A 12,073-nucleotide genomic window follows, 5' to 3' on the forward strand; every position below is an offset into this window, starting at 1 on the left:
AAGGTCAAAAAAGTCATTTCATCATTGCTCGGGTGGGTGGGTGGGTGGGATGTAGTCCTTCCTTCAACCTTTTGTAAAAAGAAATGTCCTATAATATAGGGATAGAGAGCGGTTGACAAGTCCCCTAAATTAATAGTGCCCATAGAAAGAAGGATTGTTTCATCTCAACTTCAATTCAAACCAACCAAAAGTGCTTCACTTCTTTTTCAACTTGTAATATTCCTCTAAAAGCTATTAGCCTGGACTGGACAAAAGAAATAAAAGAAAATAAATGAGCTAAAGTTGATTCGACAGATTAACGGTAGAAAGCTATCATATGCTTTGTGAAATATGATATGGGAAATGCCAGGTATAGTTTTAAAGATATATGAACAGGACAAAGATTTTAGAATCTTTTCACCTGTTCGTGTCGCCATGCAACAGCCTGTAACATATACTACGGGGTAATGGTAAGATTTTAGAATCGTTGATTCAAGTAAGCTTACGAAGTTGGTAAGCGAAGCCACGTGGTGATGGCGGCAAAAGTTGACAAGCCGTCCAAAGTTTTTTTTCCAACTCAGTTATAATTATCATCAAACTGTAGATAAAAAATTTCAAAACTTTTTCATCGTTTTGAAGAGGAAGAGAAAGCGTTACAGTCACAGAGTTACAGTTAATGAAATAAGAAATGAAAAAGAAGATGGGACCCACCTCTGCAAAGTGAACGCAAGATGTGTGCAGTTTTTGCAATTACCCTTTTGCATGAAAGTTGCCATTAGCTCTTTAGATTCGCCTCATCTCTCCTCTTTTCTCTTCTTACCTTTTTATTTATTAAACGACTCTCTCTGAAATCCAAACTGATCAGGTGCGTTGATTTCATAATTTCTCTTTACTTATTTTAATTGGGTTTGATTCAGTTTTTTCCTTTTGCTTTTGATTGATTAGTAAGATGGAGTTTTAGAATTTTCTTTCAATTGTTTGTGAATCTTATTGTTTTATGTTCATTTTTCTTTTCCAGCAGCTAGCTTCTGGCCTTCAAATTTTGGTGTAACTTTACCTCACTCAACCAAATTCCCTTTCTTTTCAGGTGGGTCTTTTTCTTTTACGTCTCTAACTACAGGAAACAATAGAATTTGGTTTTATGGTTTTGGCTTTGAGATTCATTACTTATTTTTACGGCTTTAATTCTTTAATGAAACTATATTGTTATTTGTTTGCTTTGTATGCATTATGAAATATTAAAGATTTTGGAAATTATTTTGATGATTCTTGCTCTTTGGCTTATTATCAAACACCATCTAGTAACGTGATTAAAGTGTTGCATATGGGTTTTAAGCTATATAATTTTTAAGTCTGTCCTATTAAAAATTCAGTGAGTTGGAAACTGTTGTTAAGAGCCAGATTTCACAGATACTTCAGGACTTGGGACTAATGTCTGTGCCAAGTTAAACAACAGTTCAAAGAAAGAGTAGTGGTTGCATAGGCCTTGATTTCCTTAAGTGCTCAATGCCTATTATATGCCCCCATGTTAATGGCGCTAAACAAATTTCTAATGGAACTTTCACAGCTTGTGAGTTGGTTCTTACAGAAACCTAGTAACACATGATTGTAAATACACAGTTAGGTCGTTTTATACCACTAGTACTTTAAACACATGTAGACTTGTGTCCTCGATTCTAACTTTTGAGAGTTTACTTATTTATGTCTGTCCTGTCTAACTGATTTCACTGTTTGGTTGTGTAATTGGTTTATTAGAATTATGAATGGATGCTTTCTTTACACTGCCTTCTTCTGCCAGATTAATTAATGAAATTTTCTGGTTGAATGCTTTCCTAACTTTGATGTGAAAACAAGGAGGATGTGACCTCACTAATAAAAATTTTATTGTTGCTTCTCAAATCCTTATTTTTTTTAATTTTAAATAACTTTAATTGTTATTTGTATGAAAACTTTATTATTATCATTTATATATTTCTAATTAATGAATCTGGGACCAGAATATTCTTTGTTTTTAAATTTCCCTACATTTCATCATTCATGTTTCAATTTGACCTTCTCGGAGTACATTAACTTGGGTGTTTTGAAATGTTGGCCTGTGCTGTATTTGACTGAAATGTTTGCTATTTTTTGGAGGATCCAATAAGAAACACATGTTTTGAACTGTTTGCTGTCATCATTTATAGATTTCTTGTTATAAGTGGATGATTTATGTTTGGCAATATTTTTGGTATTTCACAAAATGAATTGTTTTCTGTACATGATAATTCCATTTTGCAAATAGTACTGAGATTCTCAAACTTTAATGTGTAGTTATCCATTTTATTTGACGTTGATGCATTTCCAGGGAAAGTTTAATTCCTGTTTGGTTATACAGAGTGATACCTGACATATAAAAAATGGGGGCTTCCAGCTCTCGGGTAGAAGAAGATAAGGCCCTATGGCTATGTCGTGAAAGGAAGAAGTTTGTTAGACAAGCGCTTGATGGCAGGTGCTCGTTGGCAGCTGCTCATATTGAATATGTTCACTCTCTGAGAAATGCTGGAACTGCTCTGAGGAAGTTTGTTGAACCTGAAGGTCCAATTGAATCTTCTTTGTACACTTTCACTGATGCAACTCCAGAGCCAGTTGCTTTGACCGAGGAGTCTCTTTCCCATTTCTCATTCTCATCTCCAACCATTTCCCAACAGGTAGATGTAACTGAAAACCTTTGTCCATCTCCTGCTCCTCATACCTCAAGTCAATTTCAGGCAAGTCACATGAAATTTAGTGGAATATCATCCAAAAAGGTTGAAGAAGAACCTCCTTCGCTTGATATTGGAACGGTAACAACATCGAGCACTCCAGAAAATAGCAAACCTCATGGCACTGAAAACGAAGAATCTTCACTATTTGAAAAATCGTCTATCCCCACAGAAACTCCACCATGGGATTACTTTGGACCTCGCCATCCGATTGACCAGCAATTTTCTTTTAAAAAAGAGAAAGGGATGAAGCAAGGGTTTGAAAATGTTGATGATTTAAGAAAGCTCAGGGAAGAGGAGGGAATTCCTGAGCTGGAAGATGAAGAGGGAAATGCTTCTTTTAGTGGAAGGGAAGAGTCCCTAGATTCAGAGGATGAATTTGATGAGCCGTCTGCAGACACGCTAGTTAGATCTTTTGAAAATTTTAACCAGCTCCATGATCATAATGCGGCTGGTGCTTCACCTACCATGCCATTTGGTAGTGTAGCTTCTGAAAGTGAGTTCATGAATGGTGAAAAATGCAACTCTCCTGATTTATCACCAGTGAGAGCCACTTCCTCTAGAGCTTCCCTTTCATCTAACACAAAGAAAACACCAGTGAAGGAAGATTGTATTGAAAATAAGGTTAACCCTAAGGACCTCCTTTCGATCATGAAAGATATTGAATATCTCTTTATTAAAGCTGCTGACTCTGGGAAGGAAGTTCCAAGGATGCTTGAAGCAAACAAGTTGCATTTCCGTCCAATGTTACAGGCAAATGAAAGTATGCACATTGTCTTTCAATTACTGTTAGTGAAAATTTTATATTAATTCCTGTTTTCGTTCCACTTTATGTATTAGTCATGATGGTTTAACTTAGGTGCTTTAAAATGTTATCATGTACAGTAATTGACTGAAAAGTTTCTATTTTTTGGAGGATCCATAAGAAATGCATGTTTTTTCCAATTTGTGGAAGGCCATATCAGATTATTGATTGGGATATTTCTCCTTTTACCTGAGTTGGTATATAATTTTAATAAAAAGAAAATTTGTTGTTTGCAGGTGGTTCAATGGCATTTACATTCTTCAAAGCTTGTTTCTCATGTGGGGAAGAACATAGTGAAGTTGAAGAAGGTAGGTCTCCTTATCTCTGCTCTTGTCAATGACATAATAGAATTTTAAATAAAGTATAAGAAAATTATTCTTCCATGACACCAATTATGATGGTTAAGGAGTTGAACTAATTTTTGAGAATATTTATCACATCAATGATTTAATTAGACTAAAATTTGATCCTTGGAGTTCTTTGGTTGTGTATATCTGGCTAATGTTTGGAGTTGTTGATAAAATTCTTCATAGACTTGGACATCATTGAATTTAATATTTTTCAGTGTCTGTCTAAAGATGAAATTCTAGTTTAGTAACAATTGACAAGAAATGTCTTCTTACTAAAAGTTTCTTTTCTTTACCTGTTGAAGCCAATGCTACATCTGTTGACAATCAATTTGGTACAAAATGAAGATTGTGTTCAATCGTTCAAAAAATTCTTCATTTAAGTTGATTTGATCATTGTTCAACATACCAGAATTCTCGCAGAAGTTGGGTTCCACAAATCACAGAGAAAATCTTGGTTTATAAATCAAGGAAAAGGCATCAAATGAACAAAACTAGAAATTTGTTAGGGATGTATACTCACTAGGATTATTTTTGCACATTGGTTTTGTGCTTCACTAGAACTGTAGTTCACACACACTGATCTTAGCTTGTCAAAACAACCTGATTGGGACCGCTTTGAGTCCTCTTTTGACCATAGAATACCGAACTATGCACCTACCTTTTGCTTTCCAATCAGCCATAGTGCTCCTTTCATTCACTTAGCCAAGAACTACCACTTGGCTCACTTGTACAAGACCTCCAGCCGTACTCATTTTTGGCTCGCTTAGCCCTGGCTAAAATGGAAGATTCATTTTGCCTCTATAGCAAAGAGATATAGTTTACTAGCTTGCTTGGTCAAATTTAGGGATGGCAACAGAGAGGGGATATCAATCCCCGTCCTCGGCCTGTCCCCGTTATTCGGATAATAAGAATCCCCATCCCCTCCCCACGAAGGAAAATCCTCTCCCCGTCCCCGTGGGGAAAAATCCCCTCTCCATACCCGTAAATATAAATTTTAATTCCTTCCTATATTTCAATAAATAAAATAAATCATACTTTTCCAAAATATCACTTGTTACAAGAGCTACAAAATATTCATTGTTATTTTAGTTCAAATACAAAGTTTTCACAAAATTCAACAATATGCAATAATCAATCTCTTCATTAGTAGCTCTTCATATTGATATCATCATTAATTCTTCATGTTGATACAAATCAATATTTTAAAAACTAACCTGCAATAATAAATTTTAAAAGCAAAATTAATTTAAAAACAGCTTACATAGGAAATACTAATGAATTTGTAATTAAAAATATTAAACTAATTAAAATACACTAAAAATTATTATATTAATATATTAGATTTAGGGGGAGGGGACGGGACGGGACGGGGACATATGTATCCCTGTCTTTAGCCTGTCCTCGATTACGGGGATTTTTTTCATCTCCATCCCCGCCCCTTTCTCCGTTTTCATCGGGGAATCCCCTCTCCGTTGTGGTCGGAGCCCCTAAAGTCGGGTCCAAATTGTCATCCCTAGTTAAATTTCAATTTTTGTTGTTTTCATATTGGCTGAATACCAAAAACCAGAGAAAACATTTCTCGTGGAAATTATTGCATGTGTATCATGTGATAGCCTGAAATTTTAAGCGTATTTAGGACAAAAGATAGTGCTTAAGTTTTAAGTAACATTCCACCTCGCAATTTATATGCATTTTAATTGATGGGCTTGTAATGAAAAAGCATAATTGTGAAGAAAAATAAAATTTCAATTTTCAAACGCTCAACATAGTTTTAAATAACATTTCACCTTGCAATTTATTTGCATTTTAATTGATGGGCTTGTAATAAAAAAAAATAATGGTAAAAAAAAAAAAAATTGCCTTGGTATTGAGGAAAAATAGTAATATAGGATATTAGGTTTTAATTAGAAATATTATTAAGAATATATTACCAATTGGGAATATTAAAGTTGATTAAGAATTAGCATTTAAATCAAATAATATTTCTAAGTTCAATTGGGGTTAGATTTGTAATTATATAAATATAGAGTTTTGGGGAGAATTGAGGAGAGCATTTTAAGAATTTATGGTTAGCTTTACATTTAGAGAGGCTAGGAAGCACAAACATGGAAATACTGAAATGCACACTGTAACAGACATGGTGAAACAATATTTTGAAAAATATAGGAAACAAAAACAGGAGGGAAACACATAAATATAAAAATGAGGTTTATTTGTAAATATTAACTTTTAATATATATTTTTTCATAAAATAATTCAAACAAATATTACATTTTACTATAAGGTTATAGTAAAAAAAAAAAAGTGTTATTAAAAGATAAATAAGATGAAAAAAACTTCCAAATCAACATTCAACTATCTAATAGTACAAAAATAAGAATCAATGGTCATAAATAACAAAATAAGAATCAAAATATTATCCTTAAAAGGTTCCCTAACACTCCCGCTGTCAAGAGAATCTGAGAACTTAAAATAGAGATGAGTAAAATCGTAAAAACCCTTGATTACTTAATCAATTACTGAAAGAAGATACCCTTTATGTGATTGATTTTTTTTTTCTAAGAAATGAATAGAAAGAAGTAAAAAGATTGCTGATTTAGACTATTGATAACTAACGGAAAAAACTTGGATATGTCATAGAACTTGAAAGTGAAGAGATTGAATTGAAGCACTTAGGTTAGTAATATCTAATATGTTGTGTTTTATTTTATTTTTTAATTAGAAGAAACATGTTTCTAGACTAGAAACGAGGTTTGGAATTTTTTTTGTTTGCGGAAACTGCCCTGACATGTTTTGGAGTGTTTCCATTTTCGAAACGTTTCAAAAACCTGAAAACCATACCCATCCAATGTCTTCATGCATCATAGCCATGAGGCGGAGCACTACTGTAATCTCTTGGTGGAGCGTCGAAGATATTAATTTTTTTAATTGTAATCTTTTTCCTTCTGTCAATAAAATACTCAGATTATTCAATTCAAATTTCAATCAGTCCCAATTTAGTCACAATTACAGTCTTGGTTCGCAACGCACTCAACACAGTTGCTTACATGTAACAGATTGAGCATATGATCTCTTGGATGAATTTGATTTGATGTTAAATGACTACTAAACCCTAAATGTTTAAGCTTAGAGGTTAGGTCAAAAATGTCATGCATCTTTCTTATTCTTGATTTTTCTACCTTGATCACTAAACATCTATTTTAACTCCTTTCTTAGAGCCTGCGCAAAATTCCATAAAATACTTAACTTGGCATAGGACGGAATCATCTCGATCATCTTCATCTAAGACTCCTCTGGGTTTGAATTCAAAAGACGAGGTAGAGGACCTTACCAGTGATGTTTTTGATAGTATTCACATGATCTCAAGCAGTCATGCCTCAACCTTGGATAGACTATATGCATGGGAGAGGAAGCTTTATGATGAAGTAAAGGTATTATCAATTTCTCTAAATAGTTTTAGTTTTTGATTATGTAACTTACTAGTTCAATCAACTAGATTCTAAGTTGTACATTGTATAAGAACCATATAAAATTATTTGGAAGTGTGGGAAACAAATATAGGTACTTTGTTAATCGAATTTCAGAATAGTAGAAAAAGTTTAGTTAAATATCGGAGAAAAGTTTGGCCTATAAATTAGTTTGTAAATTTATTTTTTGACTGAATTGTTTCTATATTACAACTTAAATAACATATCCATTTCTATATTCTTTTGACAATACTTGCTTTCAAAATTTAAGACTGTTTTTCTTCTCTCTTTTTTTTTTTTGGGGTAACAAACAATATGCTCCTCTCTTATGCTGTCCTTTCCCAAGCTCAAAGAATATATTTGTTATCAATTCTCAACAGATGACATGATTGAATGCGTCCTTGTAAATGTAATTGACTTTCTAAATGCTCTGATATCCAGGCTTGTGAGATGGTCAGAAGAGTTTATGAGTCAAAGTGTAAAACATTAAGACAACTGGAATCAAAGGGAGAAAGTCCTGCTAGAATTGATAAGACCCGTGCTTTTGTTAAAGATTTACACTCAAGAATCAGAGTTGCAATCCACAGAATTGAGTCAATATCAAGGAGGATTGAAGAACTACGGGACACAGAGCTCCAGCTGCAACTTGAGGAGCTGATTGGAGGGTATGTGTTTGATATAATTGTTTTCTTAATTTCTCCTTAATTTCATGTCACATAGCTTCCAATTGGGATCTATATATTGTGGATACTACAAAAATGTATGCCTCTTGCTGGACTTATAGTCTCAAGAAACATGGTGTGTTTATAAGCCCACGAATTTATTTTATAATGGCTTGAATGTCTTCCTTTTATGTGAGTTAGATGGATTTGGCTGTCACAGACTAAACTTTGCTTATCTGTTTCGCAGAAGATTATTGGTCATACTTTGAAAGTCCTGATGTTTTTGCTTATATATTTCTCACAGATTTTGTCATACTTTAGTGCCGATGTCTTAAATTTTTTCTTAAATGAATGCTGTTTTGGGTGGTTTTTCAAGTCATGAAAGGATGTTCTCATGAACTTATAAACTGCTAAAAAGGCAGTACCTCTGATTAAACATTTGAAAATGGTCTGATACTGACTAATACATACATACATATATTGTGTAAAAATATCAGGTGCTTTCTTCAAACATAGATGGAAAACCTCTTATGCATGCATCAACATTGTATACCGGTAAATGAATTCTTTCTATTTTCAGAACCGGGTCAAGATCAAAGCTTCTGTCCAAAATTTAATTCGATGTATTTATATGTATGTAGCGCTTTAATCTTTATGTATATGTCTATCTATAGTGAATCCTATAAGGGGGATACATACATACATACAAACATATATTGTATAAAAATATCAGGTGCTTTCTTCAAATATAGATGGAAAAGCTCCTATGCATGCATAAACATTGTATATGGGTAGATGAATTCTTTCTATTTTCAGAAACAGGTCAAGATCAAAGCTTTTGTCCGAAATTTAATTTGATGTATTTATATGTATGTAGCAATCTAATTTATATGTATATATCTATCTATAGTGAATCCTATAAAGGGGATCTCCCTGTTTTATTCTAACATAAATTCATTGATTTGGTAATAGAACTTGGTGCTGCATCTTATAAATTTCAATGTAAATTTATTGACCTCCCTTGAGGTTGAGGCTAATGACAGGGTTGCTGATTGGGTTTAAAATAGGTAGAGACCTTTTCTATGGTCTACAGAGGAGGGTTTTGATAACTTTCATGAAACTTTATGGGTGGTCTGTAATGATTTTCAAAACTGAAGGGACCTGTACTAGCCAAACTTCAGAGGTCAATGAAATATTCTTGTCTTCATTGAGCTTGAATTGTCTTAATCTTCAGGAACATGTCCCACTAGTTGACACTTTTTTTTTTTAAGTCTTGTATTAATTTCATTGTTTCATGGATATTATTTTTATAAAATTTACCTATTTGGTCCTCCTTAAAATTTTATCCTTAACTAGCGGTCAAAATGAGAACTAGATAATGGAAATTCTAGTTTTTGGTTTATCTCATCAACAGTTGAATGAGATTGATGTCTGATGCAGTAATAGGCTGTTGTCAGGTTTGCTTCTAAGGATTACCGAGACTGAAAGTATAACTCGCCGTGTGTCTTTTCAGTTTGTTTTTTTCTCTTTTTCCTTTTCTCTGCTGCTTTCTCCTCAGGATAAGAGGCTTCTGGATCTTTCCCTCTATGCACCATTTTCCTATGCTTTCTGTAATTACTTTTTCTTTTTCACTTTTTCATGCTTGATATATCTCTAGGTGGCATTTTTTATTTTGGACTTATCTATGATTAAATCTAAATTTGACTGAAACATAAATAGGCTTGTATATATAAATTTGGATGATATGTATAGTTTTATTTTCTCATGTCTGGAAATAAGTATCAAGTTTGCTATTCTAAAAGAGAAGTGTTTGAAAATTAACATTTTGATGTATTAGTTTGTTTACTTAATTAGAAAGAATTCTAATTATGATAATAACTTTAAAAAAATAAACTATTTTTATTATAGTTGTGGTGTTGGGTGAAGGTGGTCATGTTGTATACGATGGTGGTGGTGAAGATTATGAGCTAATTTTGGGATATATTTTGATGAAATAGAATTTCCTTTTTTTCATTCAACTGCAAATTCTTAGAAAAGAGTGTATTTTAAGTAAAATAGAAATTATCCAAAATAAATATTAGGTTAAATACACACTCCAGACACAAGGAACATGTAGGATTTCTTTTTCTTTTCCCCTTGTTATAAATTTTTTTTGTGAGGATGCAATTGCCACATTGGGTTCTCAATTCTTTACTTGAAAATTTAATCGTTTCCACTTTTTACATTCATTCCAGGTTAAGTCAGATGTGGGAAGCTATGTATGAATGTCACAAGCTTCAGTACCAAATTATCTCGGTAGCTTTCAACAATGGCAACAATAAAATCTCAATACAGTCAGATTCACAACGGCAAATTACTATTGATTTAGAATTTGAACTAAGCTCTCTGTCTTCTAGTTTTACAAAGTGGATTAGTGCTCAGAAATCTTATCTTCAGGCTATAAAGGATTGGCTTTACAAATGTGTATATCTTCCTCAAAAATATTCCAAGAGAAAAAGACAACGGCGATACCCCGCTTTGCGAGACTCTGGTCCTCCAATATATGCCACTTGTGATGTCTGGTTGGAAAACCTGGATGAATTGCATCCTGAGCATGTCACTGATTCTATCAAGAATTTAGCGACACAAATAATTCGCTCCCAGCCACATCAAGAAAAGAATCAAGGGAGAAGTGCCACCCGTCTTTCAACAACCTGGAATGCTGATAATGCCAGTACTCCTGCAATCACTATAACGACAGATGAAGCTTCAGAGGATTGGATTTCTGGTTTTGACCGTTTTCAATCATGCCTGGTGGATTTTATTGGTCAGCTGAACAACTTTTCTAAGGATTCTGTAGATAAGTATGCAAAACTTTTGCAAGCCATCAAAGATGCTAAGAATAAGTACACTGGGATGATTAACAGAGATGCTAAGAGTAATGCTGATCTGGTACGTAGTAATTGCTAATTGCTGTCAGAATCTTAAATTTTCAACTCTTGAATGAGTTGCAAATGGGGAAGGAAGAATTACACATACTTTAAAATTTCTTTGCTGCTACTTGAAATACAGAAGCATTTTCAGGTCCCAGATAAATGGCAATAATTTGTTTCTAAAATTCTCTAAGAGGAAGGAATAAAGGTTGGAGGTTTTCTTTTTATGTTAAATGGAGGGTAAAATAAAAGGAGGTGAAAATTAATTAGTATGGAGATGTTACAAAGGGTGGGGATGAGGTGTGTAATAAATGTAACAGGATCTGTGTAAATTTAGCAAATAGAAAGTAGCATGGATTTCCAATGCTCATCTCTTGTTTCATAATGTTTGTTGTAATCCCCTTAAAGCAACTCAATTTATGCATTATTTACTGTGTTTTACCCTCTCTTTAATTTATTAACCAATTTCCTTTAGATTTTATTAAATCTTTCCTCTGGGTTTAATTTGTATTAGTAATCATACTTAATCATCATAGTCTTTGAAATTATAGTCAAATATTATGAGAAAGATTCAAGGGTTTTTAATAAGTAAAATTAAGGGTTAGGGTTTTCCTTGAGAAATGCAGATTTAGGGGGAAAAAAACACAAAAATAAAATATGGGTATGTACGTAATGCAATGCTGACCCCTTGGTAATTTTATTTTATGTTAAAACTTCATCATAACTAGAGAGAATTAAACAATTGAGGCTATCTAAACAAACAATAATACTAAAAAGGGTAAGCTTGTCGTACCGAAGGATTTGATCCAAAAACATTTTTCCACCTTAATAGCATAAATAACATATTTTCACCTAAAATGAAACTTTGTATTAAGGTATAATTGGTAAATTTATTATGCCAAAAAAGTTGTATAATTTGAGAGATTGGGGATTTTTAAAATCAAAAAGTTATATTTGAATTATTATTGTATGTCAAAACAAAAGATCAAAAAAGTTTGAAAAGGACAATCGGAAATTCAGAAGATTAATAAAACAATAAAATCATGTATACATATATTTGAATACACAATTGAATTATTATTATATGATTAAATAATTCTAAATTAATGATAAAATAATATTTAATTACATGATGACATATTAATTGTATACTAAAA

General features: G+C 32.8%; 1 protein-coding gene across 4 annotated transcripts; it reads left to right on the forward strand.

Annotated features, from left to right (window-relative positions):
- Positions 1–523: 523 nt before the first annotated feature.
- LOC123206616 (protein ROLLING AND ERECT LEAF 2-like) lies at positions 524–11,357 on the forward strand. Of its 4 annotated transcripts, none has more exons than XM_044623793.1 (7): positions 524–844; positions 998–1,066; positions 2,324–3,483; positions 3,762–3,833; positions 7,092–7,306; positions 7,784–8,007; positions 10,239–11,357. In XM_044623793.1, exons 3-7 carry the CDS (start codon positions 2,376–2,378, stop codon positions 10,951–10,953), a joined length of 2,334 nt encoding a protein of 777 aa, XP_044479728.1. In that variant the 5' UTR covers positions 524–844; positions 998–1,066; positions 2,324–2,375; the 3' UTR covers positions 10,954–11,357. The 4 variants fall into 4 exon arrangements, with proteins under 4 accessions (XP_044479728.1, XP_044479729.1, XP_044479726.1 ...); XM_044623794.1 differs by having other exon boundaries at positions 1,001–1,066; XM_044623791.1 differs by having other exon boundaries at positions 525–844; positions 2,354–3,483.
- Positions 11,358–12,073: the final 716 nt, after the last annotated feature.

The sequence above is a fragment of the Mangifera indica genome, unplaced genomic scaffold (genome assembly GCF_011075055.1).
Source record: "Mangifera indica cultivar Alphonso unplaced genomic scaffold, CATAS_Mindica_2.1 Un_0043, whole genome shotgun sequence".
In the NCBI taxonomy this organism is placed as follows: domain Eukaryota; kingdom Viridiplantae; phylum Streptophyta; class Magnoliopsida; order Sapindales; family Anacardiaceae; genus Mangifera; species Mangifera indica.